General features: G+C 48.6%; 1 protein-coding gene across 2 annotated transcripts; it reads right to left on the bottom strand.

Annotated features, from left to right (window-relative positions):
* Positions 1-1742: 1742 nt before the first annotated feature.
* GTPBP3 (GTP binding protein 3, mitochondrial) lies at positions 1743-19786 on the bottom strand. Of its 2 annotated transcripts, XM_068122089.2 has the most exons (8): positions 19418-19779; positions 10378-10464; positions 9935-10137; positions 9225-9297; positions 7703-7846; positions 7326-7491; positions 6377-6799; positions 1743-2390 (listed from the first exon to the last, which is right to left on the bottom strand). In XM_068122089.2, the coding sequence occupies exons 1-8, from the start codon at positions 19707-19709 to the stop codon at positions 2096-2098; spliced, it is 1683 nt and encodes a 560-aa protein (XP_067978190.2). In that variant the 5' UTR covers positions 19710-19779; the 3' UTR covers positions 1743-2095. The 2 variants fall into 2 exon arrangements, with proteins under 2 accessions (XP_067978190.2, XP_067978191.2); XM_068122090.2 differs by lacking the exon at positions 6377-6799 and having other exon boundaries at positions 1962-2390; positions 19418-19786.
* Positions 19787-27851: the final 8065 nt, after the last annotated feature.

Genomic DNA, 27851 nt, shown 5'->3' with positions numbered 1-27851 from the left:
GCAACCCTCTTATGGTTAAACTGCCAAAATCTCGGCTCTCTGCTCACCTTCACTCCTTCGTTCCTCTTTTCTCCCACCTCTGGTACAAACTTCCTAACTCTCTTCAATCCCACTCCTCCCTCCAGGTCTTTAAAACAGCTGTTCACCACCATCTCTTATCTTCCCCCATCCAAAACCATGATCTTTTTTACCCCCGCTAATTCACCCCAGATCCACTTTTTTGAAATACCGACTTCTTTCCTGGAAGTCCCAGTAGTGCCCGTGCATTTTTTGTTTTTTACCTCTCCCACCCCTCCCCGCCCCCCTTTCCATGCCTCCTCCCCCCAAGCCCTCTCCCTCCCACAGATCTCCCGATGTCCCTGCTCTTCATCTTGTCTCCCGCTCCCTTTATCATGTTTTATGTCATTGTCTTTTTGTGATCAATGTTAGCTCTTACACGAGCTTCGATCTTGTATACAAAAAAAGAAGACCTTTTCGTCCCTTTAAGACCTCAGACCATTTAGACCCTTTACACCCCTTAAGCTTCTTTAGAACGCTAGCACCCTTTAGTCCCCCACGACCTTTTAAGACCCCATAGATCCTGAAGACCCGATATACTCCGTTACACCATTTGAAACCATTAGACCTCGAAGACCTTCCCACCCTTTAATACCCTGAAGACCCCTTTGACCTCCAGAGACTATTCAGACAATTCCGACCCTTTAGACCTTCATTACACTCTTTAGACCCCTTAGACCTTTTAATACCCTTCAGCCAATTTGATCTTTACAACTTTTCAAACATATGACCTTTACAACTTTTCAGACCTTTGACCGTTATAACTAGACCACTTAGTCCTTTCATTTGCAATCAATAACCTTTCGTTTGGTAAATCCTTCCATTTATTTGCCACAAAAACAAGTCCTGGCGAGGGTCTGCGATCTCTGATTTTGGGGTCTCGTAGTTGACAATGTTTGTTTCCCCAAGTAAACAGAAAGTGCTATTTCGACATTGCACCACCTTCGGCAAAGAAAATAAACACACGATCAAATCCTCGTGTTGAGATTCTGTGGAAAATGTTCAACATTTTTAAAAAACCATCGAATTGAGTGAATTCTGGACACAAAACCCGACGTAGATACAAATGGCTGCGATGGTTGCGATGGTTTTTGGCCGAATTTCTCAATGGCAAAGAATCATTTCAGGATCCGGATCTTCACCAAAATTGAATCAATTATTCCCCATCACACACCCAACCTGTCCACCAAGTGTCATCCGAATCCGTTCATAACTTTGAGATATCCTGCTATGTATCGTTTTGGCCCTATCTCCCAATGGTGAAGAATCACTTACAAAAATTAAATAATTCTCATATCCGAATCCATATTCAGATCTTCACCAAAATCGAATCGAATAGTCCTCGTCAGACACCTAACCTGTCCAACAAGTTTCGTCCAAATCCGTCCATAACCTTTTGAGATATCCTGCTATGTATCGTTTTTGGCCCCATCTCCCTATGGTGAAGAATCACTTTAAAAAATTCTACTAGCCGGATCCGAATCCGGATCTTCACCAAAATCGAATCATTTCGTCCTCGTCACATACGCTACATCTCTGCCAAATCTGGTCCGAATCAGTCCACAACTTTTTGAGATATTTTGTTCACAAACAAACGGCCAGACAGATAGGGGTGAAAACATAACCTCCATCGACCTTTGGTGGCGGAGGTAACAAGTTAACTTAATATGAGGAATACATGAAACTGGAGGGTTGTGCTTTAATTGTTTCCACCAGTCATCATTAAAAGTGTTATGGAACACCTGGGGCAGCATAAAACAACAACAATACAATACTTGCACATGGAAGAAAATGAGCTGAGTTACAATTAGATATACTTTCACATAACTTTTTGAGACATCCTGCTCACAGACGCACAGACAAACAGGTGTGAAACATAATCTTCGGTGGCGGAAGTAATGAAATCAAATCAACCTGGAACGAGAAAAAATAACAACTATTTATACCTGTACAGGGAAACTCGCATCCACAAGCTCCTCATGAACTGCTCACAAACCGGGCCCCTCCACCCTTTACCCCGAACAACTTACAACACACATTATTTGCCAATGCAGAAATCTCGAAATATAATGTCCAGAACCTCCGTGGGAGTCACGTGACCGGTAATGTGTCCGAGTTGGTGCATCGCCCCACGGAGCTTCGAAGCCTCGATCGCCAGGTCAGGCTCTGCGTCACGTGCTGTACTCGGACGCCTGTCCGAATCCAAATCCAATTGTCCATCAAGACGTCCACATCGTTCTTGGTAGCGCTTGATGGCCACCAGGCAGTGGACGAGGTGTGTGCGATGCCGCGCTTGGGTCAAACTCGGGTTGTGGGTGAGAGGATCACCACACCTGCTTGCACAACGACATGTCGGCAGGGGATTACCGGAAATGAAAGCACGCACAATGACATCACGTGCATTACCAATAAGCACAGTACATTGCGTCATCATTGTTTCAATGGTAAAATTGGTTCTTTAACCTCTTCTACTGTTAATCTCGACACCTGAAGGTCTTGCATTTGGAGGGTTTTTCAATTTGTGATTTCCCAATGAAAGAAAGCATGAAATGAATGAACTAGATGGTATTCATAGAATACTTATCCTGCGCAGTCAACTTATTGTGAGCCAACTCTTCTGTTTTTGAACATTGTTTTTCTTTGATCCAATATGCCTGCCAGACCACGTGAGCGATGACATCATAAATTTATATTCTCTATATAATTGCTGCATAGATCCCGCTCAATACATTTCAAACTGATCACACGAAGAGTTGTCCCTGTCGAATTATGACGTCATAATTATGGCACCAATGACGTCATCGTTAACACATATTCCCCATATGGAGTTATATACAATGAGCCATGTTTCAATTTTTTCCATGCAGCGGTTTTGGAGATAGAGGTGCAACATTTTTCGGTTTTTCCAAGATGGCGCCTGTACCACATGACCTATGACGTCAAGATTATCATTATAATATTCCACAGGCGGAGGCGCTCCGATGGTGAAAATTTCATGTCAATCGGGCCAACGGTTGCCGAGAAAATAATTTTATTTTAATGCAGACACGTACAGCACAAGTATGCACCTGAATGCTTAACCCCGCTTTTTGCTTCGCGAGCGCAGGGTAACAAGCATTACGAAGGGTGTTCAGAAAGCACCAGCCTCACCTTAATGTTAAAGTAGGCGTCTAATTACTCCCACCACCGAAGGTGGGTGGAGGTTGTCTTCACCCTTGACTGTCTGTCTGTTTGTAAACAGGATATCTCAAAAAGCTGGAGACGGATTCAGACGAAATTTAGTGGAGAGGTTGGGAATGTGACAAGGACGAAATGAATAGATTTTGATGAAGATCCGGATCTGGCTAATGGAATTTTAAAAATGATTCTTCACCTTTGGGAGATCAGACCAAAAACGACGCATAGCCTTCAGAAAGTATTCACACCCCTTGACTTTTTTCACATTTTGTTGTGTTACAGCTTGAATTTAAGGTGGATTTAATCGAGATTTTCTTATCACTGATCTACATATAATACCCCATAATGTCAAATTGGATTTTTGTTTTTTCTTTAGAAATCTTTACAAAATAATTAAAAATGAAAAGCTGAAATGTCTTGCGTTAAGTATTCAACCCCTTTGCGATGACACCCCAAATTAAGCTCAAGTGCATCTAATTTATTTGATCAACCTTGAGATGTCTCCATAACATGATTGGACTTCAGCTGTGGCCAATTCAATTGTTTGCACATGATTTAGAAAGAAACACAACATCTCTCTCTCCACGACATCAAAGTTTGAGTATTTCCCCTTTCGTGTCTTTGTCAAATTTTCACTGGTTATTTTATTGCGTATGTGTTATTGTGCGTTTCTATTTAGTTTTGTAATTATTGCAAACGTGTGTAATTAGACGTTTTTGTTTGCACCTCAACGCGGCCTGGTCTCTCTCGGCTCCCGTCCCCGTCGGTATTTTGTGAATATAAGTTCTTTCCTTCACTGTATTTGCTTGTTCCTTTGATTTTCTTTTCTCCCCCTACCTCCCACGAACATCTTACCCTTTGTCTAACGTTTTAAATACAAAAAAAAACAACTATTGTTTCTCTCTCTCCTCGTGGACACGTGCTTGTTCTCTCGCCCCCTTGTGCCCCACCCCCTTTATCTCCATTTTCTTCCACCTTTCAAACTCGAGTTTCCACCATACTCATTCAACCCTTTCTCCTTCTTTCTCAAATCCACGTCCTCACTTCAGGGACTTTTCCCAGATTGTTTTTCACGGTTTTGTTTAAATATTATTTAAATACGTTTAAACTTTCCCCTGCAGTGTTTTATTCAGTGGTATATTACAATATGCTGTTTTTCTTCCTATTTAAAAGGCTTTTTTCAATTTCCTATTCAATGCATTCCACTTCAAAAAAAATTCAATCTTACAATCAGTCCTTTCTACATTATCGAAACACCTTCATTCCACCCCTCCTCTATCGTTTTTAAACGGATCTCTGACTTGAAAATCGCAAAAACCCAGTTTGTAATAAATGTTTGTTTTTCATTAATCATCCACTTTCTAAACTCCCCCCCCCCCCCACCCCTCCCCTTCATAATCTCCCCCAACCCCTACCCTTCATAACCTCCCCCCAACCCCTCCCCTTCATAATCCCCCCCCCCCTACCATCTTTCTCCAATTCTCCCCCCTACACCCCCCTCCTCCTCAAAGCTGACTCCCGTCAAAGCTGACATATTTTAAGCTACAAACTCCAAACAGGGTACAAATACAACTTTGTGTGGGGATAACATAGGCCATGTGGTCATGGCCTCACACGGGGGCGTGGGGGCTGGGTGAGCCATAAATTCTCTATGTAGATGCGTATGCTGTTGCGCCATCTGGTGGTGGCGGCAGAGCGTATTTCAATTCACTTTTTAACCTGGGCAACGCTGAGGTTAAAGCACTCCTTGCACTGGTAAATTTCTCCTCCTCCCCTCCCGCCATCCCTCGTACTCCTCCCCACTCCTAAGGCCAACGCCGGGTACTTCAGCTAAGGCCGACACACACACACACACACACACACACACACACACACACACACACACACACACACACACACACACACACACACACACACACACACACACACACACACACACACACACACACACACACACACACACACACACACACACACACACACACACACACACACACACACACCAATTTATAGTAGAGGTCACACACATCCACGTTCCACCAGATAGATGAGCTGAGGGTATGTACAAAAAGTACAAAACTTACAAAGTAAAAAAAATTGTTTCGTTCAGAAAATTTGTACCAATTATTAAATCGAAAATACTTTCCTTGTATCTCACACAAGCAGGAGTACCTGGCGTTGCCTGGCCAGGGGGGGAGGGAGGAGGCAGGAGAGGCAGGGGTGAGGAGTGAGGGAGTGGGGGGGAGTGGAAGGGGGAGGGATGCGAGAGGTAAGGGGAGAGGGACGGGAAAGATATAATACATATACATCTTTGGGGGGATGGTGGGAGGGAGGGGGGTGGCTTTGACAGGCCCCTCCGTTTTGGGGGAGAGGGGATGAGGAGAAAAAATTTACCCATGCAAAGAGTGCTTTAACTTCAGTGTTGCCCAGATAAAAAAAGGAAATTGTAATACCCTCTGCCACCATCACTGCTACACGGTACACATTTACATAGAGAATTTACGCTCCTCTCCCTGCCCCACTCCCCCGCATGAGGCCGTGGCCACATAGCCTATGTTACCCCCCCAGACAAAAAGTTGTATTTGTATACCGAGTAAAGTATATGTGTTTATAACTGGAGTACCCGGCGTTGCTCGAGAAAAAGAAACTAACATATTTGAAATGAGAGAAAATATAATGTAAAAGCAATTACATCCAAATCAGAATCCATCACAAATGTCAAATCATAATTTCACCTTTTCGTTGAATATATGCTCCTGAATGTGCCGTTGATCACGCTTCTGAGTCAAGTATGATGACATCAAGAAGAAGAAGAAGCCTTACTACCAACTTTGACCGCTTCCGGAATCATTTTATTACTTGTGTTCAAATGTCTAGTAATTGTTTTGTATTTATTTATTAGAATGTGTACTTGTATATGTCATTAATCAAAACGGCTTAGTCACTATCGAGCGATTTTTCTAAATATCCAAAAAAAAATTCTAAAATTTTTTTTTGCCTAAAACACTCCCAGGCACTCACTGATGAACCTCTGAAAGTTTGACGAAAATCCGTTCAGCCATCTCTGAGAAAAATGGCGACACAGACACACAGACAGACAGACCAACGGCTCTCTCATATAGTAGATTACCGCACCACTCACATTGTTTCAATCTTGACCTTAAGTGCGCTCACGAACGTGTCCAGGCTGTCACCGGTCTTGCACGAGATGAAGGACGTCTCAGGGAGGGTGGAGTCAAGTTTGTTCCTCAAGTTCTCAACCTGAAAGGAGTCCAGGAGATCCACTTTGTTCAAGACCAAAAGAACCTCTCTGTCCTGTGGCGGGCAAAGCTCCTTTTCCAGCCTCGGTTGTCCCTTTGTTGTTTGCCAGACTGCTTGTACTGTCGTGGAAGATGTCCAATAGTGGTCTGTGCATTCCTTGCCTTCCTCTTGTTGCTCCTCCTCTTCCTCTTCCCATTTATCTTGGAGAACTTTCTTGACATAGTTCTGGAGAGCAGCAACTGGGTGCTCCATATCCACCTCCATTACATCTACTACAACTACCACGACATCTGCTCGGTTCAGTCTTTCAATGCGGAAAAGCAGGACGAGAAGAATGGAGAATTAAGAGTTACAAAACAACAAAAAAAAATACTGTGAAGTTATACCATTCAAGTCTGGAGGGGTGGTGGTGATAGCGGAAGCATGGGGGGGGGGGGGGGGGGGTACGGATGGATAATGGGAGCTGGTGATAAGGGAGGAAGGATGATGATAATGGAAGGGGTCATAAGGGAAGAGAGGGGGAGTCATAAGGGAAGAGAGGGTGATGAGGGAAGAGAGGAGAGTGACAAGGGAAGAGCAGAGGGAAGAGAGGAGAGTGATAAGGGAAGATTGAGGGTGTTCAGAGAAAATGGTGTTTTAGGGAAGGGTGTGCGAGAGAGGAGAAGTAATAAGGGGTGTGGGAGCGACAATGGGTGTGGGGAGTGCCAAGGGAGAGGAGGGGAGGCGACAGGAAGAAGGGGAGAGGTGTGATGGGGAGGGGGTAATGGGTGGAGATGAAGGAAGACATTATCAGTAAAAGTAAGTCATTACACCTGGACAATATCTCTTACCTCTGCAGGGCACGGCGAACACCTTCTCTCTCCACGGGGTCCAAAGAGGCACGTAGTCCAGCGGTGTCACTCAGCATTACAGGAAAACCTGAAAGGTCCAATGTTGTCTCAAGGACATCACGTGTTGTTCCAGCAATTGGTGTCACAATGGCAACTGGGCGTTTGCCTGCCATTTTGGAGAAGGAACAACATTGTCTCACCTTAAATCTCCCTCTTCCACAATCAACTTCCAATAAGTTACCAACAAAAGACTTTCAATGTTGGGCGAGGTGACACCGGTGTATTATATTGAAATTACATTATTTATTTTACTCCTCACAGTTCCATGCTCTCCACACACACTTCCCATCCCCCATGTCCCTTCCCCACTCCCATACACAGTGCATTAAGAAGGCTGCTTTTGCCAGCATTGGTGGCACCAGCAATCACCACATCAAGACCGGACCTCAGGCGCTCGCCTCGCCAACCGTCCTCGAGGTGTGCCTCGATCTCCAGTCTCAATGCAGCAAGCTCCATGGCCACTGAAGGTACAATGCAAACAGGACTGCCAAATGAAACAACCAATCCTCTCTTGGTAGTCATTCTTTAACAACAAAAGTAAACACCGATGAGTTGTCTTGGACAAGTCCAATCGCACACCATTGGTACGTCCAAGCCATCAGAGATCCATTTCCCCTTCATCAAGGATTTAACCCCAATAATTAAAAGTCTCCAGTGAATGGTTCTCATGATCAGCCATGATCTTTATTGGGCAAACCACATTTCTAAGTTGGCCTCCAAAGACAGTCACCAACTGGACATCATCTGTCATGCAGTCCATCCTGACACACCTGAACTCCCATCCACCTACAAGGCATTCTCTCCTACCCGTCATCATTGCCTGCATCCCTTGTTTATCCGGCCCAGACTGTTTTCTCCCTCGGCCCTGCTGTTGGCATTTCCCCCCCCCCCCCCCCTCTCTCTGCTGTTCCTTTTTTGACGTTGCACCCTGATGCGTTATACGTTCTACCCCTTCCTTGAGCCTTGACAAAAAAGGGCTTGGTGGAGTATTGCTCTCCTCTCTTGGCTGATGCCCTTGCCTTGCTCAGTTTGATACTATGGAAACCAAGGCCTTCAAGATTATTGGAATACCCCACGATGAAGCCGAGTCGATGGGCCTATCACTTTCCCATCACAGCCAGGTCGGTGGTCTCTCTGTCTTCTACCGTGTCCTTTCCCTGTCTTGAACCCTCTGCTCTTCCCATGCTTTGTTTCCTCCAAGTTTCTGTTGGGCACACACGATCCATCAACAATCCCGTTCAGGTGAAACTACCAAAATTCAGGATAACTGCTCACCTCCACTCATTTGTTCCACCGTTTTCCCTGCCTGTGGCATCAACTACCACATTGTACTCAATCTCAATCTTCACCCCGAGGTCTTCAGGGCACCTGTTCACCATCATCCTGGATCATCCCCAATCCAAAACTTTGATCTCGTCTACCCCCATTAACCATCCCAAAAGCCCACCTTTCCAAATATCCAGTTTTTCCTTCATGAGAGTTTGCTCTTGCATCCAACCTGTCCCACCCCTGCCCCTCATTCTTCCCCATATCCCTTATTTGTCCAAGTCTCCCTATATTTTGTCCTCAACCCCCCACCTGCTGGTGTTTCTCCTCTTTTTCTACTGTTCCTTTCGTTTCGTTACGTCCTCATCCGTTCTACGTTCTCTAGGATTCCAATGACTGGTTACTAAATCATGTGGGAGAGACAGATACTGTCATCAACGTCACAAAACATCTGCCATTTCCTCGTGAACAATCAGCGCCATGACCCTCATTGCAATGCAAATAATAATAATAATAATAATAATAATAATAATAATAATAATAATCATGAAAAGCAGGTCGATTCAAACTCACCTTCATCCAAAACGTTGTCCTCTATGTTGTCATCTTCATTGAAGTCGATGTAAGCTTCCACATGCGCCAAACACTGCAAACAGCATTTGGTTTGACAGGATTTAAGGCCCGTAGTGGAGCTGTGACACACATGTACATACAGATGGATACACGAGACACAACATAGGACTGTGACACGGGACAAACACAGCCACTGAACTTGGAGGAAGTGCTGTCACTTCCCGGGGAACTCCGCGTACAAGCGGCGCCACAACAATGGCGACTCCTTTCTCAGCGCACTCAACAGGGCATTTCCTGAGGATAAATATCCTCCTCAAGGATGCCAACCCATGGGGATTGTCCATGATGTTATCACAAAACGGAACATCAAGCAAGGAAACGGCATGCACCACTCGAGGAAGTGGGTGGTTCGAACGATCAACCTCCCAGACTCGGAGCGGACGCTCCAACCATGTCACCACCGAGTCTGGTAGTTTACTGGGAAATCGAGAACCAAAGTGCAGTATTCCTTTAATACCAGCTCGAAACATGAATTCCTCCAGTTTTCCATTTGATAAAAGTTGTAAAGACTTCATAAGCCTCAAAACTGGTGATGATAATTAAGAGGAAAGTAATAACACCATCATTTTATTTATCATCACCCATCCCACTCCCCACCCCCCTCGCTTTCATGATCAACTCCCCTCATTCATTTATATATTAACCCCAACCTTGGCCAATCGCTCTCTCCAGGCATTGTACAACTTTCCCAGTTCTCCGTCAAGCTGACGGAGGGCTTGACGACGTTGCGCGGCCGTCTCAGCCTGTACGAGGTCACCAAGGCCTTCTATGGCAGTCAGCTCCAGCTTTCCATGGAAGAAGGCACGGCGTGCAAATGCTCCCGGTTCAGCAGGACGCAGGCCAGGCAGGGAGCCTTTTAAAAAGGCAAAAGTGAAATCAAAGGCAATCGAGCCTAAAAACCCTCAAAGTCACAAGTCATTTAGAAATCAGGATGAAATGGAGTTCCTTCAGGTATTGTGTGAGAGATTCTACATGCATTCAGTTCTCATCGAAGGAAAATGAAATGATGCTTCGATGGCAACGCAGATGTGATGAAGGAAGCGTCTGTGAAATAAAGGGATGCAGTCATGGTGTGATTACCAGGTGAGAATACCTAGGGCTTCAAGGACTCCACAGATAACTGCGGAGCCACCGTGGACGTGGAACTCACACGAGTCCTCGCCTGTGAAACTATGAGGGCCTGTAAGAAAAGTGATTATATTATTATTAACGCATCCAACCACGCAGCGGGAGACAGGGTTTGGCATTGCAAGTGTGTGTGTTAATGAATTAACATCATTTACAACAATCCTTTAAATTATTTAAGTTTAGGAACAACCGATACTGTACAATTAATTAAGTGTGTGTGTGTGTGTGTGTGTCTGTGAATGAAAGAGGGATAGAATTGTAAGGAACAGAAATGAAAAAACATGTGTGTGTGTGTGTGTGTGTGTGTGTGTGTGTGTGTGTGTGTCAAAGTGGCATGCTCCATCAGCAAACAGCTTGCCATTTCCTGCTATCGCTTGCCAAGCCAGCCATTCTGTATCAACAGCTTTGCAAGCCGCTTGGCAGGAGCAAGGGACTAAAAAGAGTGCATATTGAGCTGTAAGCGAGCCACTTGCTAACGGAGCACCTCTGCATGTTGGCAAGTTACGCTTTGCTTTAGCTGAAATAGTTCTTTCGTAGAGCCAGATAACTCCTCTCCTTAAACAACTTCAGATTTTCGCCTCGAGTTTCATGATAAATCGCTGGAACAAAGAAGTGCTCGGGATCCGTGGATACTAAGCCTTTGATGATCTTGTGGACTCTTCAATCAAGTCACCTCATTGTCTTCTGTAGTGAAGGCAGAACATATCCACTTGTCTGAGTCCTGATGTACGAGTTGAAGAGAGGGAAAGTCTCCTTGGTGAAGCTGGAATATATATATATATATATATATATATATATATATATATATATATATATATATATATTAGGGTGGTCCTCAAATGTACACCAAAAAATAAAATTGGACTTTTTTCAGGTGCTTGTTGCTAAAACTGTTCCTTATTGTGAAAAAATGAAATGTGCCAAAGATGGTTTCTATACGACTTTATTTAATACTGTCACACTTGGGTTGAAAATTACAATGTTTCAGTATCGACACACAAAATTGTTTTTAATAACCAAACACTCAGATGTAATTCCAAATCAGTAAGAATGTATGACAATCATAGTAAACACACAGAGTAAGAGTCCTCCAGACCATTGATTCCTCATTAATAAGTTCTGTGGTAAATTATTTCCTCCTTATCTTCTTTGCGTTGGGGAACTGATGGCGATGCCACTCAACAACTCGTAGTTGGCCCGATTCCAGTTTCTGGATGCAGAATGAAACGACATCTTCTTTGCAACTTAAAAATAAACCTGAAACTCCAGAGTCCAGGTCATCAGGCATCATTGGCTTAAACTTGCTTTGGTCAATGGAATTCCAGTTTGACTGGAAACGCTTGAAGACGGCTATCTCAGGTCCTTTGATGGACCAAGAAATGGTTTGAATGCTGCCATTGCTGCCTCTACCACTAGTTCCAGAATGTGATGCCGGCATGCAAAATGTAGTAGTGGTCGTCCAAGCTTTTGCTGCAAAATAGTGCACGCACCAAGTGCTGAACCAGTGTTGCTGGCTGTCGTGTCAAAGCTCATACCTGCCACCATGTCTTGCAAATGCCATTCTTCGAGGCATTGCATAACAGCAGCAGCTGTTGCTAGTCCAGTTCCTGCTAGTAGCTTTGGCACACCCAGAAGCTTTCCAGTTCCTTGTGGGTCACTGACAATGACAGGAAGGCGATCAACTTTTTTAGTCCCATCGTCTGGAAGGAGCTTGCCGTCCGAATGAACTACCAGACTTGTGTTTGGAGCATAGGATGCCTGGATGTCACCTGCAATTGTCTTCCATTGGATCCGCCTGGATTTCCTGATCGATGTGCGGTTGATGGCCAACTCTGAAGGGTCGTGTCCCAGAGCAGAGGCTGCTGCTGACAAGATGTGAACAGCTGATCGATCGCTAACCTTGGTGCGGTCGAGAGCTGCTGTTAGGTCCGGTATAACAATGCTACTTGCACGCTTTCGGCTCTGCCTCTTTGAAGCAGATAGAACAGCAGAGTCGTCATGATCACTGGCTTCAGCACTGCTGTCTGTTGATGATGCTAGCTCAAGAGTCTCCTCTCAGGCTGCGTGCTTCTCTTTTTCATGCTGCTCTCTTTCAGTCAACACCTTGTCGCGTTGATGTGTCCGCTCCTCTTTTCCTGCTAGCACCTTGTCAACACCAACCATAAAGCCCCGTCGACCTGGCTCCCGTTGTGCCTTAAGGAATTCACGGTCCTCTGGTATTTTGATCAGATCAAGGACATCAACATGAGCAATGTCAAATAAGTCACGTAGACCGGTTTGAAACTGCTCTTCTTTCTTTATCTGAGGGACAGATCGCCAGCTCTTTCCTTTCAGGATGGATCTGTATTGTTCTACTTTTCTCTCTAGTTTTGCAATGATATTCCGCTCATCTGCAGTGGGGATCCGTGCTTTCTCCCAGATGCATAATGTCTCACGAACAACAGTTGTTGCGGCACTGCTTATGTCCAATTTCTCAGCATGATGTAGCTTAAAGTATCGCTGCAGAATCTCTTGCCAAGATGGGAGCCGAGTTTCTGGTAGTTTTTCAATATGGCAGCCTATCAGCCACACATGGTTCTTTTTTCTGGTTGCTCTTCTTGAAGTACTTGCACTCGCCATCATAACTGAAACAAACCGAAATAATTTCTGTATAGTGCTGATTAGCAGATTAGCAGGGGGCATGTGACAGTGGTAAAAGTTTTCAAAATGAAATGAAATTTTACCCAATTTGTTCTCTCTACAGGTGTAATAAAAAAATGGAAAAGCACTTTAGAAAAGTTAATGTTTACATTTGAGGACCACCCTAATATATATATATATATATATATATATATATATATATATATATATATATATATACATATACACAGTCACGTGAAAAAGTAAGTACACCCCATGTAAAGTTTTGACCTTTTCAACATATTTCAACATACAGCTATTTGATCTTCATTTCAACAATATTGATAGATAAAGGTGATATATCACAAATATCATGAAACATTTACATTTTGTAGTCCATTGTATAATTTAAATAAACATGAAAGCAAATTTCACATGTGGAAAAAGTAAGTACACCCTTGGCTCTAATAGGTGGTATTGCCCCCTTTGGCAGAAACAACCTCAAGTAGGCGTTTCTTATAACTGTCTACCAGTTTCTGACATCGACTGGGAGAAATTTTTGCCCACTCCTCCATGCAGAATACTTTCAGCTGTGCGATGTTTGAGGGGTTTCTTGCATGCACAGCTCATTTCAAATCCCCCCACAACATCTCGATGGGATTTAGATCCAGGCTTTGACTTGGCCATTACAGAACCATCCATTTCTTTCTTTTCAGCCATTCCTTGGTGGATTTACTGGTATGTTTAGGGTCATTGTCATGTTGCAAGGTCCACCATTGGTTGACCTTCAACTTTCCAACAGATGGCCTCACATTATGCTCAAGCACCCTCTGGTACAATGAAGAATTCATTGTGGATTATATGATGGTGAGCTGCACAGGCCCTGATGCAGCAAAGCTGCCCCAAACCATAATATTTCCACCACCATGCTTTACAGTTGGTATCAGGTTCTTGTGGTCGAATGCTGTCTTTGGTTTTCGCCAAACATGTCTTCTGGTACTGTGGCCAAATAGCTCTACCTTTGACTCATCTGTCCAGAGCACATTGTTCCAGAAGTGCTGGTCTTTGCCTCGGTGTTCATTGGCAAACTTTAGTCTTGCCCTGATGTTCTTTCTGGACAGCAAAGGTTTCGTCCTGGCACACCTCCCATGCAGATCAAATTTGTGCAGCCTCTTTCTAATGGTAGACTCGTGCACTTTGACATCAGCAGTGGTAAGAGCTACCTGTAGGTCCCGTGATGACATTCTGGGGTTCTTAGACTTCTTTCAGCATATTGCGGTCTGCTCTCGGGCTGAACTTGCTGGGGTGGCCTGGCCTGAACAGGTTGGCAGTTGTTTGGAATCTTCTCCACTTGTAGATGATCTTCTGCAGTCGAATGATCGATTTCAAATTGTTTGGAGATCTTTTTAAATCCCTTCCCAGACTCGTAGGCATCTATAACCTTCTTTCTGAAGGCCTCAGAGAGCTCTTTTGATCTAGGAATGGTGACGCCGCACGCTTCAACAACAAAGAGCAAACCAAACTAAATGTCTGAGGTTTAAATAAGACAGGTTCCTCCAAGATCCTCTTTCACGATGTCCTAATCATTTGCACCTGACCTGGTGCACCTGATTCTAATTTTAGGTATTTGAAGTAGTGATAAATATAGGGGTGTACTTACTTTTTCCACATGCGAAATTTGCATTTATGTTTATTTAAATTATACAATGGACTACAAAATGTAAATGTTTCATGATATTTGTTATATTATATCACCTTTAACTATCAATATCGTTGAAATGAAGATCAAATAGCTGTATGTTGAAATATGTTGAAAAAGTTTATGGGGTGTACTTACTTTTTTACGTGACTGTAGATATATATATATTACGTTTGATCATGGGTCCTGGCACCTGGTTTTAAAAAACATTGCCTCAAACAGGGAACCATGATTGTCATGGGGCCCGCAAGGCTAACCCCCACTCTAGCGGGGAAAATGGCCTTAAAACGATCATTCATTCATTCATTCATGGGTCCTGGCACCCCTCTGTAGGCTTTATAATTTATCAACCCATCTGCCGCTAAGCAGCACGAGACGGCTGAGTTTTGTAATCGCTTCTGTGCTTCTTTTTTTTTCTACCATTTGACCTTTTGTCATCAAATTTTCTACAAACCTTTTATTTATGATAACATGGAAAAAACTAATGAATAAATATATCATTTTTTAAAAGTTGTTTTCATCAAGTTTCGTTTGAGTGCAAAGCGGACACGGATGGGCTTTGCATTTTGAGATGCTTTCTACATTTGTACCCTGCGCTTGCGAAGCAAAAAGCAGGCTTAGTTGATCGGTTGCGTACGTGTCTGCATTTAAAAAATTCATTTTCTCGGCAATCGTTGGTTGGTCCGATTGACAATTTTCACCATACGAGTGCCTCCTCCTGCAGAATTATTTTAATAATTATGACGTCATAGGTCACATGCTACAGGTGCCATCTTGGAAAAATCAAAAAACTTCGCATCTCTTTCTCTGAAACCGCTCATGGAAAAATTTGAAACATGGCTCATTGTCAAGTACTCGCTATGGGTAATAAAACATGTTAATGATGGTGTCATGAGTACCTTCGTTAAAAAAAATAAACCACCGTTTAGAGGCCATTTTTTCCCGCAAAGCGGGGGTTGGCCTTTTCGGGGACCGTGGTAGTTGTTGTTTTTTGGTCCCCTTTTTGAAGCAATGTTTTACGGCCGGATGCCCTTCCTGACGCCAACCCTTTTTGCCGCCTTCAACGACAAACAGGGAATTACCAGTGAACTGGTACTCAATTCAACCTTCGTTGTTCAACCTTCGTTAAACCTTCGTTCAACCTTCAAGTAAGTTCAACCTTCGTTATGACATCATAATTCGACAAGTATAATGCTTCATCCGATCAGTATGAATTTATTTTCTCTGCAACCGTTTGTCTGATGGACACAAAATTTTCACCATCGGTGCACCACCTCCTGTATAATATTTTAATAATAACTATGACGTCATATATAACGTGGTACAGGCACCATCTTGGAAAACAAAAATCGTTGCAACTCCACATCTCCAAAACCACTCATTGCAAATTAAAAAAAAATTGAACATGGCTCATTGTAAAGAACTCCGCATGGGGAATAAGTGTTAACGATGTTATTGGTGCCTTAATTATGACGTCATAATTCGCCAGGGGCAACGCTTAATCTGATCAGCTTGAAATTTGAGTGTGAACTAGACAACAATTATATGAGAGAATATAAACTTGTGATGTCATCGCTCACGTGGTCTGGCAGCTATATTGGATCAAAGAAAAAAAAGCTTTCAAAAACAGAAGAGTTGGCTCGCACAAAGTTGAATTCAAAAAGTATTTTACGAATACCATCGTTTTATTATTATTAACCCTCTGGAGTCTACAAGCCGAATTTATCGGCTCTAACCGCATTCAAATGCGGTCCGACGAATTACCCAAATGAAAGCACAATGTACCCAAATGTACCCAAATGAAAGCACAATGTACCCAAATGTAAGTCGTACTACGTAAAGCTGGGGTGGGGAACCTCCGGCCTCCGGGCCGTATACGGCCCGCGAGACCGTTTGATCCGGCCCGCGAGGCAATTCATCTATCTATAATTCCAGTAATCTCTCCTTTTCAAGGTTTTAAATTAATCGGACAAAGGGTAACCAAGTTATGGCCAAAAACGATTCAACCAATCAGAGAGGAGCGAGCTTTCACGTGTTGTAACAGTCAACGAATGCCGAACGTGGCGAGCAGACGCTGCCTCGGACGGCACATTTGAGAACTTATTCATTTATTTGACTTTGGCAAAATATGTTGGCGCTAACAGAATAATTGCCATCAAATTAAAACGAATTTGCGATTAATCGTAACTGCGATATGCGACCTTCCGGACAGTCAAGTGAGTTCCGGACAATCGTAACTGCGATATGCGACCTTCCGGACAGTCAAGTGATCGCGTGATCTCATGTCATCATTTCATTCAGTATATGCAAACATGGCGACTAACAAGAAAAGAAAGGTAGATGCGGAATGTCGCGCTTTCCAAGAGAAATGGGCAAACGATTATTTCTTTGTGGAAGTAAAAGGCAAGCCAGTATGCCTAGTTTGTCGGGAAGCGCTCTCGGTGATGAAAAAGGCCAACCTCGAGCGTCATTACAGCTCGAAACATGCTAAACTGGACGAGTTGAAAGGACAAATGCGCTTGGATAAAGTTAACGTTCTTCGGCGGAGTTTTGGTGCTCAACAAGCAGTCTTCATAAGACCACAATCTGACCGAGACAACACCGCATGCTAGTTTTGTGGTGAGTGAGCTAATCGCTAAGAAGCTGATGCCGCATTCAGAGGGAGAATTTGTGAAGGAGTGCCTTGTTGCCGCTGAGGAGCTGCTCGCACCGGACAAAGTAAAATTGTTCCAAAGTGTCAGTTTGTCTCGAAGAACTGTCTCAGATCGGATTACTGACATGGCACAAGATATTGAGAAAACACTGAAGGACACCGCAAGAGATTTCCAGTTTTTCTCTCTGGCCTGCGATGAGACAACGGACATAACAAACACCGCCCAACTAGCCATTTTTGTGCGGGGGATTACAGCTGAGTTTGATACGAGGGAGGAGTTGCTGTCTTTGCAAGCCATGCATGGCACCACCAAAGGTGAGGATTTGTTTGAGCAAGTTGTTTTGGCTATGAACAAATTCGAACTGCAGTTTGACAAGTTAAGTGGCCTGGCCACGGATGGAACCCCAGCCATGGTTGGCGCGCAAAAGGGATTGACTGCATTGTTCAAAAAAGAAATGAGTCGTCTCAGTCTCGATCCAAGTGAATTAGTTGTATGCCACTGTATCATACACCAAGAGAATCTGTGTGCACAGTCCCTGAAGCTCAACAATGTGATGACAACTATCGTTTCCACCATAAACGTCATCAAAAGCAGAGGGCTGAACAGCCGCCAGTTCAAGGAGATACTGAGTGAACTAGAGTCAGAGTACGGAGATCTGGTTTACCACTGTGAGGTGGCTGAGTCGCGGAAATATGCTCACATGGTTTTACTCACTGAGAGAAGAAGTGAAACAGTTCATGGAGATGAAGGGGAAACCTGTCATGGAACTCAGTGATAGCAAGTGGCTGTGTGATTTGGGCTTCATGGTGGACATTACCAAGTACCTGTCAGAGCTGAACGCCAAGCTCCATGGTCCCAACCAGCTTCTCAGCTCTCTGCAATCACATGTGAAATCATTTGAAGCTAAACTAAAGCTGTGGCAAGTGCAACTGGAAAGGGGACACACTATCCACTTTCCCACTCTGCAAGAACAAAAGCCTGCTGTGACATCTGAATATGCTGCCGAGTGTGCAAAACTCCTCCAGGCATTTGGAGAGAGGTTCCAGGACATGAAAAGTAAACAAAGGGAACTGAACATATTTGCCACGCCGTTTAATGTGGAACCAGCTGATGTGCCTGACAACCTACAACACGAAATCATTGAGCTGCAAAGCAATGACGAGCTCAAAGCTAGGTACAACAACCTCCCTTTGCTCGAGTTCTACAAACTGTATGTACGTGCTGAGGATTTTCCCATTCTGAGGAGACACGCACTGAAGTTTGCATCACTGTTTGGGACGACCTACAGCTGTGAGCAGTTCTTTTCAAAACTGACTCTTGCAAAGACTCGGTTCCGCTCAAGACCGACTGACCCAAACCTGCAAAACCAGCTGCGAGTAGCATCATCATCACTACCACATGACACCAAACGCCTCGCCAAAGAGAAACCATCGCATTAGGCGAGTCCGATATATGTATTCAATAATTTAGCATGGCCCTCGAAGGATGTTCGAAAAAACGAAATGGCCCTTGACAGAAAAAAGGTTCCCCACCCCTGACGTAAAGGAAGGTTATTTTATGCAGTAAAACGTTACGGTGTAACAAGAAAACGAATGCGAACATAATTAGGGTTAGGGTTCGTTTTCTTGGACGTCAAGAAGCACACCGTAACGTTTTACTGCATAAAATAACCTTCCTTTACCTAGTACGACTTACATTTGGGTACATTGTGCTTTCATTTGGGTACATTTGGGTACATTGTGCTTTCATTTGGGTACATTGTGTTTTCATTTGGGTAAATTCACTTACATTTGGGTAAATTCACTTACATTTGGGTAATTCGTCGGACCCTTCAAATGCATTCAAATTCAAATATAGTAGACTCCAGAGGGTTAAAGACAACACGTTTATAGGGATTTTGAAAGTTTGATAGTTTGTAAAACTTGTGTTTCATGCACGTGTCTGGACAGTCAAAAGAATATACTTTTGTTTCTGGCATTTCTCTAATACCTCCAACAGTGAACATGATCACAATGCACAGGAATTTGACCCACCCGGGAACCAGAGCACCAGACCACGGTCCAACGTCTCTCCTGAGGCCGGGTCGCGAAGCCGCCTGAGGCGAGCACTCCGGGCCGGTGGAAGCTCGAAACTGCCGGTGAGACCTCGCAAAGTGTCCCCGGCTTGAGGTCCCGACACCCGAATAACGGCCACACCTGAGCGGCCCTGTGCCGAGGAGAGCGCGAACAGCGTGCCCCCCTGGTCCCCGCAACCTCCCCCATGAGCCCTCGAAGTGACCGGAGAGAGTGAGATCCAGCGTTGCCGACTGATAAACCTGCAAAACATTTCCCGTTAACATAACACGCGGCGCGCGTGCTCAATGTTGGATGGTTGTTGTTTTAGGGACGTTTAAAGGACTAAAAACCATACAAGTTTAAAACACTCTCTACAGTATTTTAACTTCACATATAGTCTCTGATACCGACATTGATCCATTCCACTTACTTTCACATAAAAATAACATTTATAAAATCATTTAATGAAAACAACTATCACTAACTATACCACCTATGTAAGACGCAAGAGCACAATTTCACCTCAAGGAGAAACAACAACGAAACAGCTTAATGATTTATAGAATATATTTATGCATGTATATTTATAGAATATATGCATATAAATATGCAGAATATATTTAGATCCAAATATTTATTGGCGCAAAGATATCCCAGTTGATAGAATGTACGGTACTGTGGCGGACACAATGTCAGTGGGCAATAATTCCGCGCACCAGTGGGTGGCGCGAGCGTCCGGGCGTGGAAGCGCGGCTCGGGCCACACCCGGAGCAAAGGCGTCACGAGGCGCAGGGTGGAACTGAGATACATGCCCCGCCTTTCGGCCGACCGGCCACGCCCTGGGGCAACGCGTGGCCTCGGGACATATGATATATGCGGGCTCGAAAGTCGAGCCCGCCCAGTGCTTACGTGCGAGCTGATAATAAAGTGTTTTGGTTTGTACAATGCGTTGTGGCCTACCTTCTTGGCAAACGAGTTGTGTGTGCACAGCACCACACTGGTGACCCCGACTGGTTCAGCCGTAGCTGACCCCTGAACGAGCCATGGCTACCAACGCTGTCGCCGGTAAACTCCCTGAGTTCTGGGAAGCACAAGCCGACGTTTGGTTTGTGCAGGCCGAAGCTCAATTCCAGCTCCGGGGCATCACGGCGGACTACACCATGTACTTTCACGTGGTCGCCGCCCTCGGGCCCGGCACTGCCGCCCGCGTCGTGTCCATCCTTCGGCGCCCGCCGGGCGCCCACAAGTACGCGGCGCTCAAACGTCTTCTCCTCGCCACGTTCGGGCTCACGAAGGCCGAACGCGCTGACCGCCTCCTGGACCTTCCCGCCCTCGGTGACACACGACCGTCCGTTCGGATGGATTATATGTTGTCTCTTCTTGGAGACCAGCGCCCGGATTTCCTTTTCCGTGTGCTTTTCCTCCGCCAGCTACCTGCGCAGGTGCGGCTCGCGCTGGCCGGTTCGAACATAACGGAACCCCGCGCCCTGGCCGGAGAGGCGGACAAATTTTTCGCGGTCTGCGACACGCGGCCGACGTATGGCGCTGCCGTAGTGGATCCCGGTGCGGAGGTTTCAGCGCCGCACACGCGGCCGATGCATGGCGCTGCCGTACTGGATCCCGGTGCGGAGGCTTCAGCACCGCGCCCCCTTGTGGCCGCTGCTACACCCCGTCCACCACCGCCGTCACGACCGACGCGGCAGCCACCACCGGGGCAAACCTGGTGTTCCTATCATGCCAGGTTCGGCCTCAAGGCTAGGGCGTGCCGCCCACCGTGTTCTTTCGACGGGTCGGGAAACAACCGGGCCGGCGCTCACTTGCGGCCATGAGCGTCGGCCATTCCGGCAGCCTCCCGTTCATCACAGACACCTCGTCTGGTCGCCGTTTTCTGTGCGACACTGGAGCGCAGGTAAGCGTCCACCCTGCCTCCGCATCCGAAAAGCAAGCCGCGGGCCGGAGCCCTGCCTTGCTCACCGCCAACGGAACTCCCATCCGCACATTCGGGAAGCGTTGCCTCTCGCTGCGCTTCGGAGGACAGCGCTTCCCATGGTCTTTCGTCACCGCCAGCGTGCCAATGGCCCTGCTCGGTGTGGACTTCCTTTGTGCGGATGGGCTGTTGGTGGACGTTAAGGGTCCACGCCTCGTCCAGGCCGAAACCTTCAGCTCGCTCGCTTGTTCGCTGAGCGGCTCACCGAGCGGCTTACCAAGCGGCTTGCTGAGCGGTTCCGTCCCGGCGAGGTTAGTCTGTACGCTTCCGGCAGCGGACGAGTTTACCCGCCTCCTCGCTAGTTTCCCGGCACTCACACGGCCCACCTTTTCAGCGGTGGCCGTCAAACACGGGGTGGAACACCATATTCCCACCGACGGACCACCAGTCTATGCCCGAGTGCGCCCTCGACCTCGACCCCACGAAGCTCGCTGTGGCAAAAGTGGGGTTCGCCACGCTGGAGCGGCTGGGCATCGTACGGCGCTCCAACAGCGCATGGGCTTCTCCTCTGCACATTGTGCCCAAGCCCGGTGGCAGATGGCGGCCGTGCGGTGACTACCGCCGGCTCAACGACGCCACCACCCCCGACCGCTACCCGGTCCCGCATATTCAGGACTTTTCCACCCGGTTGGCGAAAACGACCATTTTCTCCAAGGTGGACCTCATCCGGGGCTACCACCAGGTCCCCGTACAACCGGACGATGTACCGAAGACGGCCGTCATCACACCTTTCGACCTCTTCGAGTTCTTGCGGATGCCTTTTGGGTTGAAAAATGCGGCCCAGGCGTTCCAGCGGCTCATGGACAGCGTCTTGCGCGACTTGTCCTTCATCTACGTCTACCTGGACGACATCCTAGTCGTGAGCGCGTCCCGGGAGGAGCACCTGCTCCATCTCCGCATGCTCTTTGAACGCCTGGGCCAGCATGGCCTGATAATCAACCCCAAGAAGTGCCGTTTCGGCGTCACCGCCATCGACTTCTTGGGGCACCGCATCACCAAGCACGGGGCCATCCCTTTACCGGCCAAGGTGGAGGCGGTCAGGAGTTTCCCGCGCACCCGCACGATCAAGGGGCTCCAGGAATTCCTGGGCATGGTGAATTTTTATCACCGCTTCGTGCCCCGCGTCGCCCAGCTCCTGCGCCCCCTGCACGAGGCCCTCCGGGGGAAGCCGGGCAAAGGTGACATCGCCTGGATGGAGCAGATGGGCGAGGCGTTTGCGGGCGCAAAGCTGGCCTTGGCCAACACCACCATGCGGCTGCACCCGGCGCCCCATGCACCAATCGCCCTCACCACTGACGCGTCGGACTATGCGGTGGGCGCGTTGCACGAGCAGTGGGTGAGTGGTGCTTGGCAGCCGATGGCGTTTTTTAGCCGGCAGCTCCGCCCGCACAAACGCCGGTACAGCACCTTCGACCGCGAGCTGCTCGGGCTCCACCTGGCGGTCCGACACTTCCGCCATCTTCTCGAGGGCTGCCCGTTCACGGCCTTCGTCGATCACAAGCCCCTTGTTTTCGCGATGGCCAAGGTCGCCGAGCCGTGGTCGGCCCGGCAGCAACGTCACCTCTCTGCCGTGTCCGAGTACACGACGGACATCCGTCACGTCGCGGGTAAGGACAACCCGGTGGCGGATTGCCTTTCCCGGTCCGTCGCACACGCGGTCCACCTCGGGATCGACTATGCCCGGATGGCGGCGGACCAGACCGCCGACCCCGACGTCCAGGCCTTGCGGACCGCCGTCACGGGCCTCCGCGTCACCGAGGTGCCGTTCGACGTCGCGGGCACTGCCCTCTTGTGCGACGTCTCCCCCGGCCGGCCTCGCCGCATCGTGCCCGCTGGCTGGCAGCGCCCAGTTTTTGACGCCATCCACGGCCTGTCCCACCAGGGCACAAAGGCCTCCCAGAAGCTTGTCGCGGCGAAGTTCGTCTGGCATGGCCTCAGGAAGAATGTCCGCGACTGGGCCAGGACGTGCCTCGCGTGCCAGCGCGCGAAAGTCCACCGCCACACCCAAGCCCCGTTGGCCCCGTTTACGGTGCCCGAACGTCAGTTCGACCATGTCCACGTCGACTTGGTGGGACCTCTGTCCCCCTCGCAGGGTTTCACCCACCTCCTCACCATGGTGGACCGCACCACCCGGTGGCCGGAGGCCATGCCATTGGCGGCGACGGCTGCGGCTGATGGCGCGCAAGCTTTCATCGCCATTTGGGTTGCCTGGTTCGGCGCCCCCTCGGACATCTCGTCCGACCGCGGCCCCCAGTTCACCTCGGAGCTCTGGGGAGCAGTGGCGCAAGGGCTCAGCGTCAAGCTGCACCGCACCATGGCTTACCACCCCCAGGCCAATGGCCTGTGCGAGCGCTTCCATCGCTCAATGAAGGCCGCGCTCTGGGCCAGCCTCCGCGACGGCAGCTGGGCCGACAGGCTCCCCTGGGTCCTGCTGGGCCTCAGGACGGCGCCCATGGACGACCTGCGCGCGTCCTCGGCGGAGCTGGTCTTCGGACAACCACTGCGGGTACCGGGCGAATTTATCCCCGACTCCACGGCCCCTTGGTCCGTGGCGCAACAGCGCTCCATCCTTCAGGAGACCGCCAGGAGGTTCACCCCAGTGCCGACGGCACACCACGGTTGCCCGTCCTCCCACGTCGCCCCGGAGCTTCGCACGGCGGAGTACGTTTTTGTCCGGCACCACGCCCACCGACCGGGCACCGCTGCGGCCCCCGTACGACGGGCCCTTCCGCGTGCTGGAGACCGGGGACAAGCATTTCACCGTGGACATCGGCGGTACTCCAGATCGTATCTCCGTGGACCGCCTCAAGCCGGCCCACCTCGACCTGGACCACCCCCCGCAAGCAGCTCTGCCTCCGCGTCGAGGCCGCCCCCCGGCGGGCAGACCCCCGGCACCCCCCATCCCCGCCGTCCCGCTACCTCCCAGCCCTGCACGCATCGCCAGAGGGCGTTTCGGCCGGGTCATCCGGCTTCCCCACAAGCTCACCTTTCAGGTGCGCGGGAATTCTGGGGGGGCGCATGTGGCGGACACAATGTCAGTGGGCAATAATTCCGCGCACCAGTGGGTGGCGCGAGCGTCCGGGCGTGGAAGCGCGGCTCGGGCCACGCCTGGAGCAAAGGCGTCACGAGGCGCAGGGTGGAACTGAGATACATGCCCCGCCTTTCGGCCGACCGGCCACGCCCGGGGGCAACGCGTGGCCTCGGGACATATGATATATGCGGGCTCGAAAGTCGAGCCCGCCCAGTGCTTACGTGCGAGCTGATAATAAAGTGTTTTGGTTTGTACAACGCGTTGTGGCCTACCTTCTTGGCAAACGAGTTGTGTGTGCACAGCACCACAGTGCATTATTTTTTCAGTCGGAGGGTAGTTGAAGACTGGAAATGTCTTCCCCACAATATAGTGGACGTTCAATCTATTGAAGCTTTAAAAAGGCGTCAAGACGATGTTTGGTGGGCTGAAAAAAATATTTGGTCCAAAAAAATTATTAACCATCTTCACACGAATTTTTTTACTCATCTTAGAGAGAAATATAGTGTTTAAAAGCTGAGGGTGTGAATTGACTTGGTCGGTCCAAATGTCTCAAAATCTCCTTTATTTTACATCATATGGCTGAAGTCACCATTTGAATCTTCCATCTTGGTTTCGTCAAACCACAAAACTTTTTGTCACATGGCTTCAGAATCTCCGGATTGTTTTTTTGCACACCTCACATGGGACTCAAGGTGGTCTTTTTTGAGTAATGGCTTCCTTCTTGCCACCCGACCGTACAGGTCAGACGTGTGGAGTGCTTGGGATATTGTTGTCACATGCACAAGGTGACCAGTCTTTGCCATAAAGGTCTGTAGCTCTTTCAAAGTTGCCATTGGCCTCTTGCTGGCCTCTCTGATCAGTCTCCTCCTTGCTTGGTCATCCAGTTTGGAGGAATAGCCTCATCTAGGCAGGGTCTTGGTGGTACCATATGCCTTCCACTTCTTAATGATTGTCTTGACAGTGCTCCAAGGGATATTCGTGGCCTTTGAAATGTTTTATACGCATCCCCTGATATGTGCCTTTCCACACCTTTATCCCGGAGATCTTTTGAAAGCCCCTTGGTGCTCATAGTTGAGTCTTTGCTGTGAAATGCACGACCCAGCATAGGAAACCTCCAGGAACAACTGATTTTATTCTAAAACAAGAAGAAAAAGACGTATAATGTCATAGCCCCTGTCACGGTTTTAGTAATTTTGCTGTACTGAGTTAAAGGCTGTCAGTCATCCATCTTTGGTAGGATGACAATCACAAATCTTCTGCATATGTACACGCATGTTTTGTCTTTGTGACAAGTTTGAAGAAAATCAGTCCATGCATGTCCATGCATGTCCAAGAAATGGATGGGGATGTAGCGGTTCCCGCTGAATGTACACAATCGCCTTGCACCTGCCAGGACGCGGCCAGGGCGCGATCGCCATGCCGGGCTCGTCCGGACGGGCCCAGACGCGCCTCTCCTGGGCATGCCCGGAGTCGCTGTTCCCGGGCACGCCCGAACCTCCCGGGCACGCCCGGTCTCGTCTTTCCCGGGCATGCCCGCTCTCGCCTTTCCAGGGCTCGCCCAGAGCGCCCGGGCACGCCCAGCCTCGACTTGCCAGGCCGCGTCCAGGACGCCCGGGCATGTCCAGACTCGCCTTTCCAGGGCTCGCCCAGAGCGTCCGGGCATGCCCGCTCTCGCCTTTCCAGGGCTCGCCCAGAGCGCTCGGTCACGCCCAGCCTCGACTTGCCAGGTCGCGTCCAGGACGCCCGGGCATGTCCAGACTCGCCTTTCCAGGACTCGCCCTTGACACCCGGGCATGCCCGGTCTCGGTTTTCCCGGGCAAACGCCCCGGCATAAATGTGTATATATATTGCTGCCCGATAAACGGGCTTGAGAGAATACCTGAGCTGTTTTGTTTCAATAAAGCAACTCGGACGAATTCCGTCTTTGGTCGCGTCAATTCTTTCGACTCGCGTTGGAGCGCAGCTCCTTCAGGGACATGTTTAAGTAAGAAAATGGCCGCCAGTCAGACATCGTGGATCTGATCTCGTAAAAAAAATGACGTGCATATGTAAGCTGACGTCAAAAAAACGACGTGTATATGGTGGCAGACGCATGGCTACAACCAAATCCATAAGCCCGTCTTCTTTCTTCCTCACCTCCCATCATCGCCGTCTTCTCTCTTCCTCGCTTCCCCGCCATCGTCTTCTCTCTTCCTCGCCTCCCCATCGTCTTCTCTCTTCCTCACCTCACATTCGGCATCTTCCCTCTTACACGCCTCTCCGTCGTCGTCATTTTCATCATCGCTTTGTCTCTTCCTCACCTCCCTGTCGTCTTCTCTCTTCCTCGCCTCCCTGTCGTCCTCTCTCTTCCTTGCCTCCCTGTTGATATGGGCTCTGTGCCCCCAAGGGCCAGTCGGTATGCTACGGCGCCATCCGAGGCAAAAACGCCCCTCGGCGCACCAAGGCCAAAAGGCCCCTCTGCACGCTCAGAGGCCAAAAAGGCTGCTCGGCACGCTCCGAGGACAAAAATGCTCTGCGCGCTCCGAGGCCAAAAAGGCAGCTAGGCGCGCTCCGATGCCAAAAAGACCACTAGGCGCGCTCAGATGCCAAAATGGACCCTCAGCGCATTCCGAGGCCAAAATGGACCCTCAGCGCACTCCGAAGCCAAAAAGGCTCCTCGGCGCACGGCGCACGGCGCACCGTGAGGCCAAAAAGGTGGCTAGATGCGCTCCGATGCCAAAAAGGCGGCTCGGTGGGCTCCGATGCCAAAAAGGCTGCTCGGCGTGCTCCGAGGCCAAAATGGCCCCTCAGCGCACTCCGAGGCCAAAATGGCCCCTCAGCGCACTCCGAGGCCAAAAAGGCTCCTCCTCGCTCGGTGCACTGTGAGGCCAAAAAGGCGGCTCGGCCCGATCCGATGCCAAAAATGCCGCTAGGCTCGTTCCGAGGCCAAAAAGGCCGCCAGGCATGCTCGGATGCCAAAAAGGCTGCTTGGCGTGATCTGAAGCCAAAAGGGCAGCTCGGCATGTTCTGAGGCCAAAAAGGCCGCTCGGCGCACTGCAAGGCCAAAAAGGCGGCTAGGCACGCTAAGAGGCCAAAAAGGCCGCTTGGCGCACTGCGAGGCCAAAAAGGCCACTCGGCAAAAAGGACAAAAATGTTGCTTGGTGCTCTCCGAGGCCAAAATGGCCCCTCAGTGCATCCGAGGCCATAAAGGCTCCTCAGCACGCTCCGAGGCCAAAAAGGCTGCCCGATGCGCTCCGAGCCCAAAAAGCAGCTCAGCACGTGCTCCGAGGCCAAAAAGGCTGCTTGGCACACTGCAAGACCAAAAAGGCGGATGGGCGCGCTCCAAGGCCAAAAAAGGCCGCTAGGCATGCTCAGAGGCCAAAAAGGCGGCTAGGCATGCTCCGATGCCCAAAACG

The sequence above is a fragment of the Myxine glutinosa genome, chromosome 7 (genome assembly GCF_964187855.1).
Source record: "Myxine glutinosa chromosome 7, kmMyxGlut1.1, whole genome shotgun sequence".
Taxonomy (NCBI): Eukaryota; Metazoa; Chordata; class Myxini; order Myxiniformes; family Myxinidae; genus Myxine; species Myxine glutinosa.
The sequence above is the reverse complement of the archived record's forward strand: the minus strand, read 5'-3'. Positions and strand labels throughout refer to the sequence as shown.

Coding starts and splice junctions, on each gene's coding strand:
- GTPBP3 (XM_068122089.2), bottom strand. CDS start 19,709: ATGTTTTGCAGGTTTATCAGTCGGCAACGCTGGATCTCACTCTCTCCG. Junction 10,465..19,417: donor TCTGGTGCTCTGGTTCCCGG/GTGGGTCAAATT, acceptor CTTTTCTTACAG/GCCCTCATAGTTTCACAGGC. Junction 6,800..7,325: donor GTTCGCCGTGCCCTGCAGAG/GTAAGAGATATT, acceptor CCGCATTGAAAG/ACTGAACCGAGCAGATGTCG.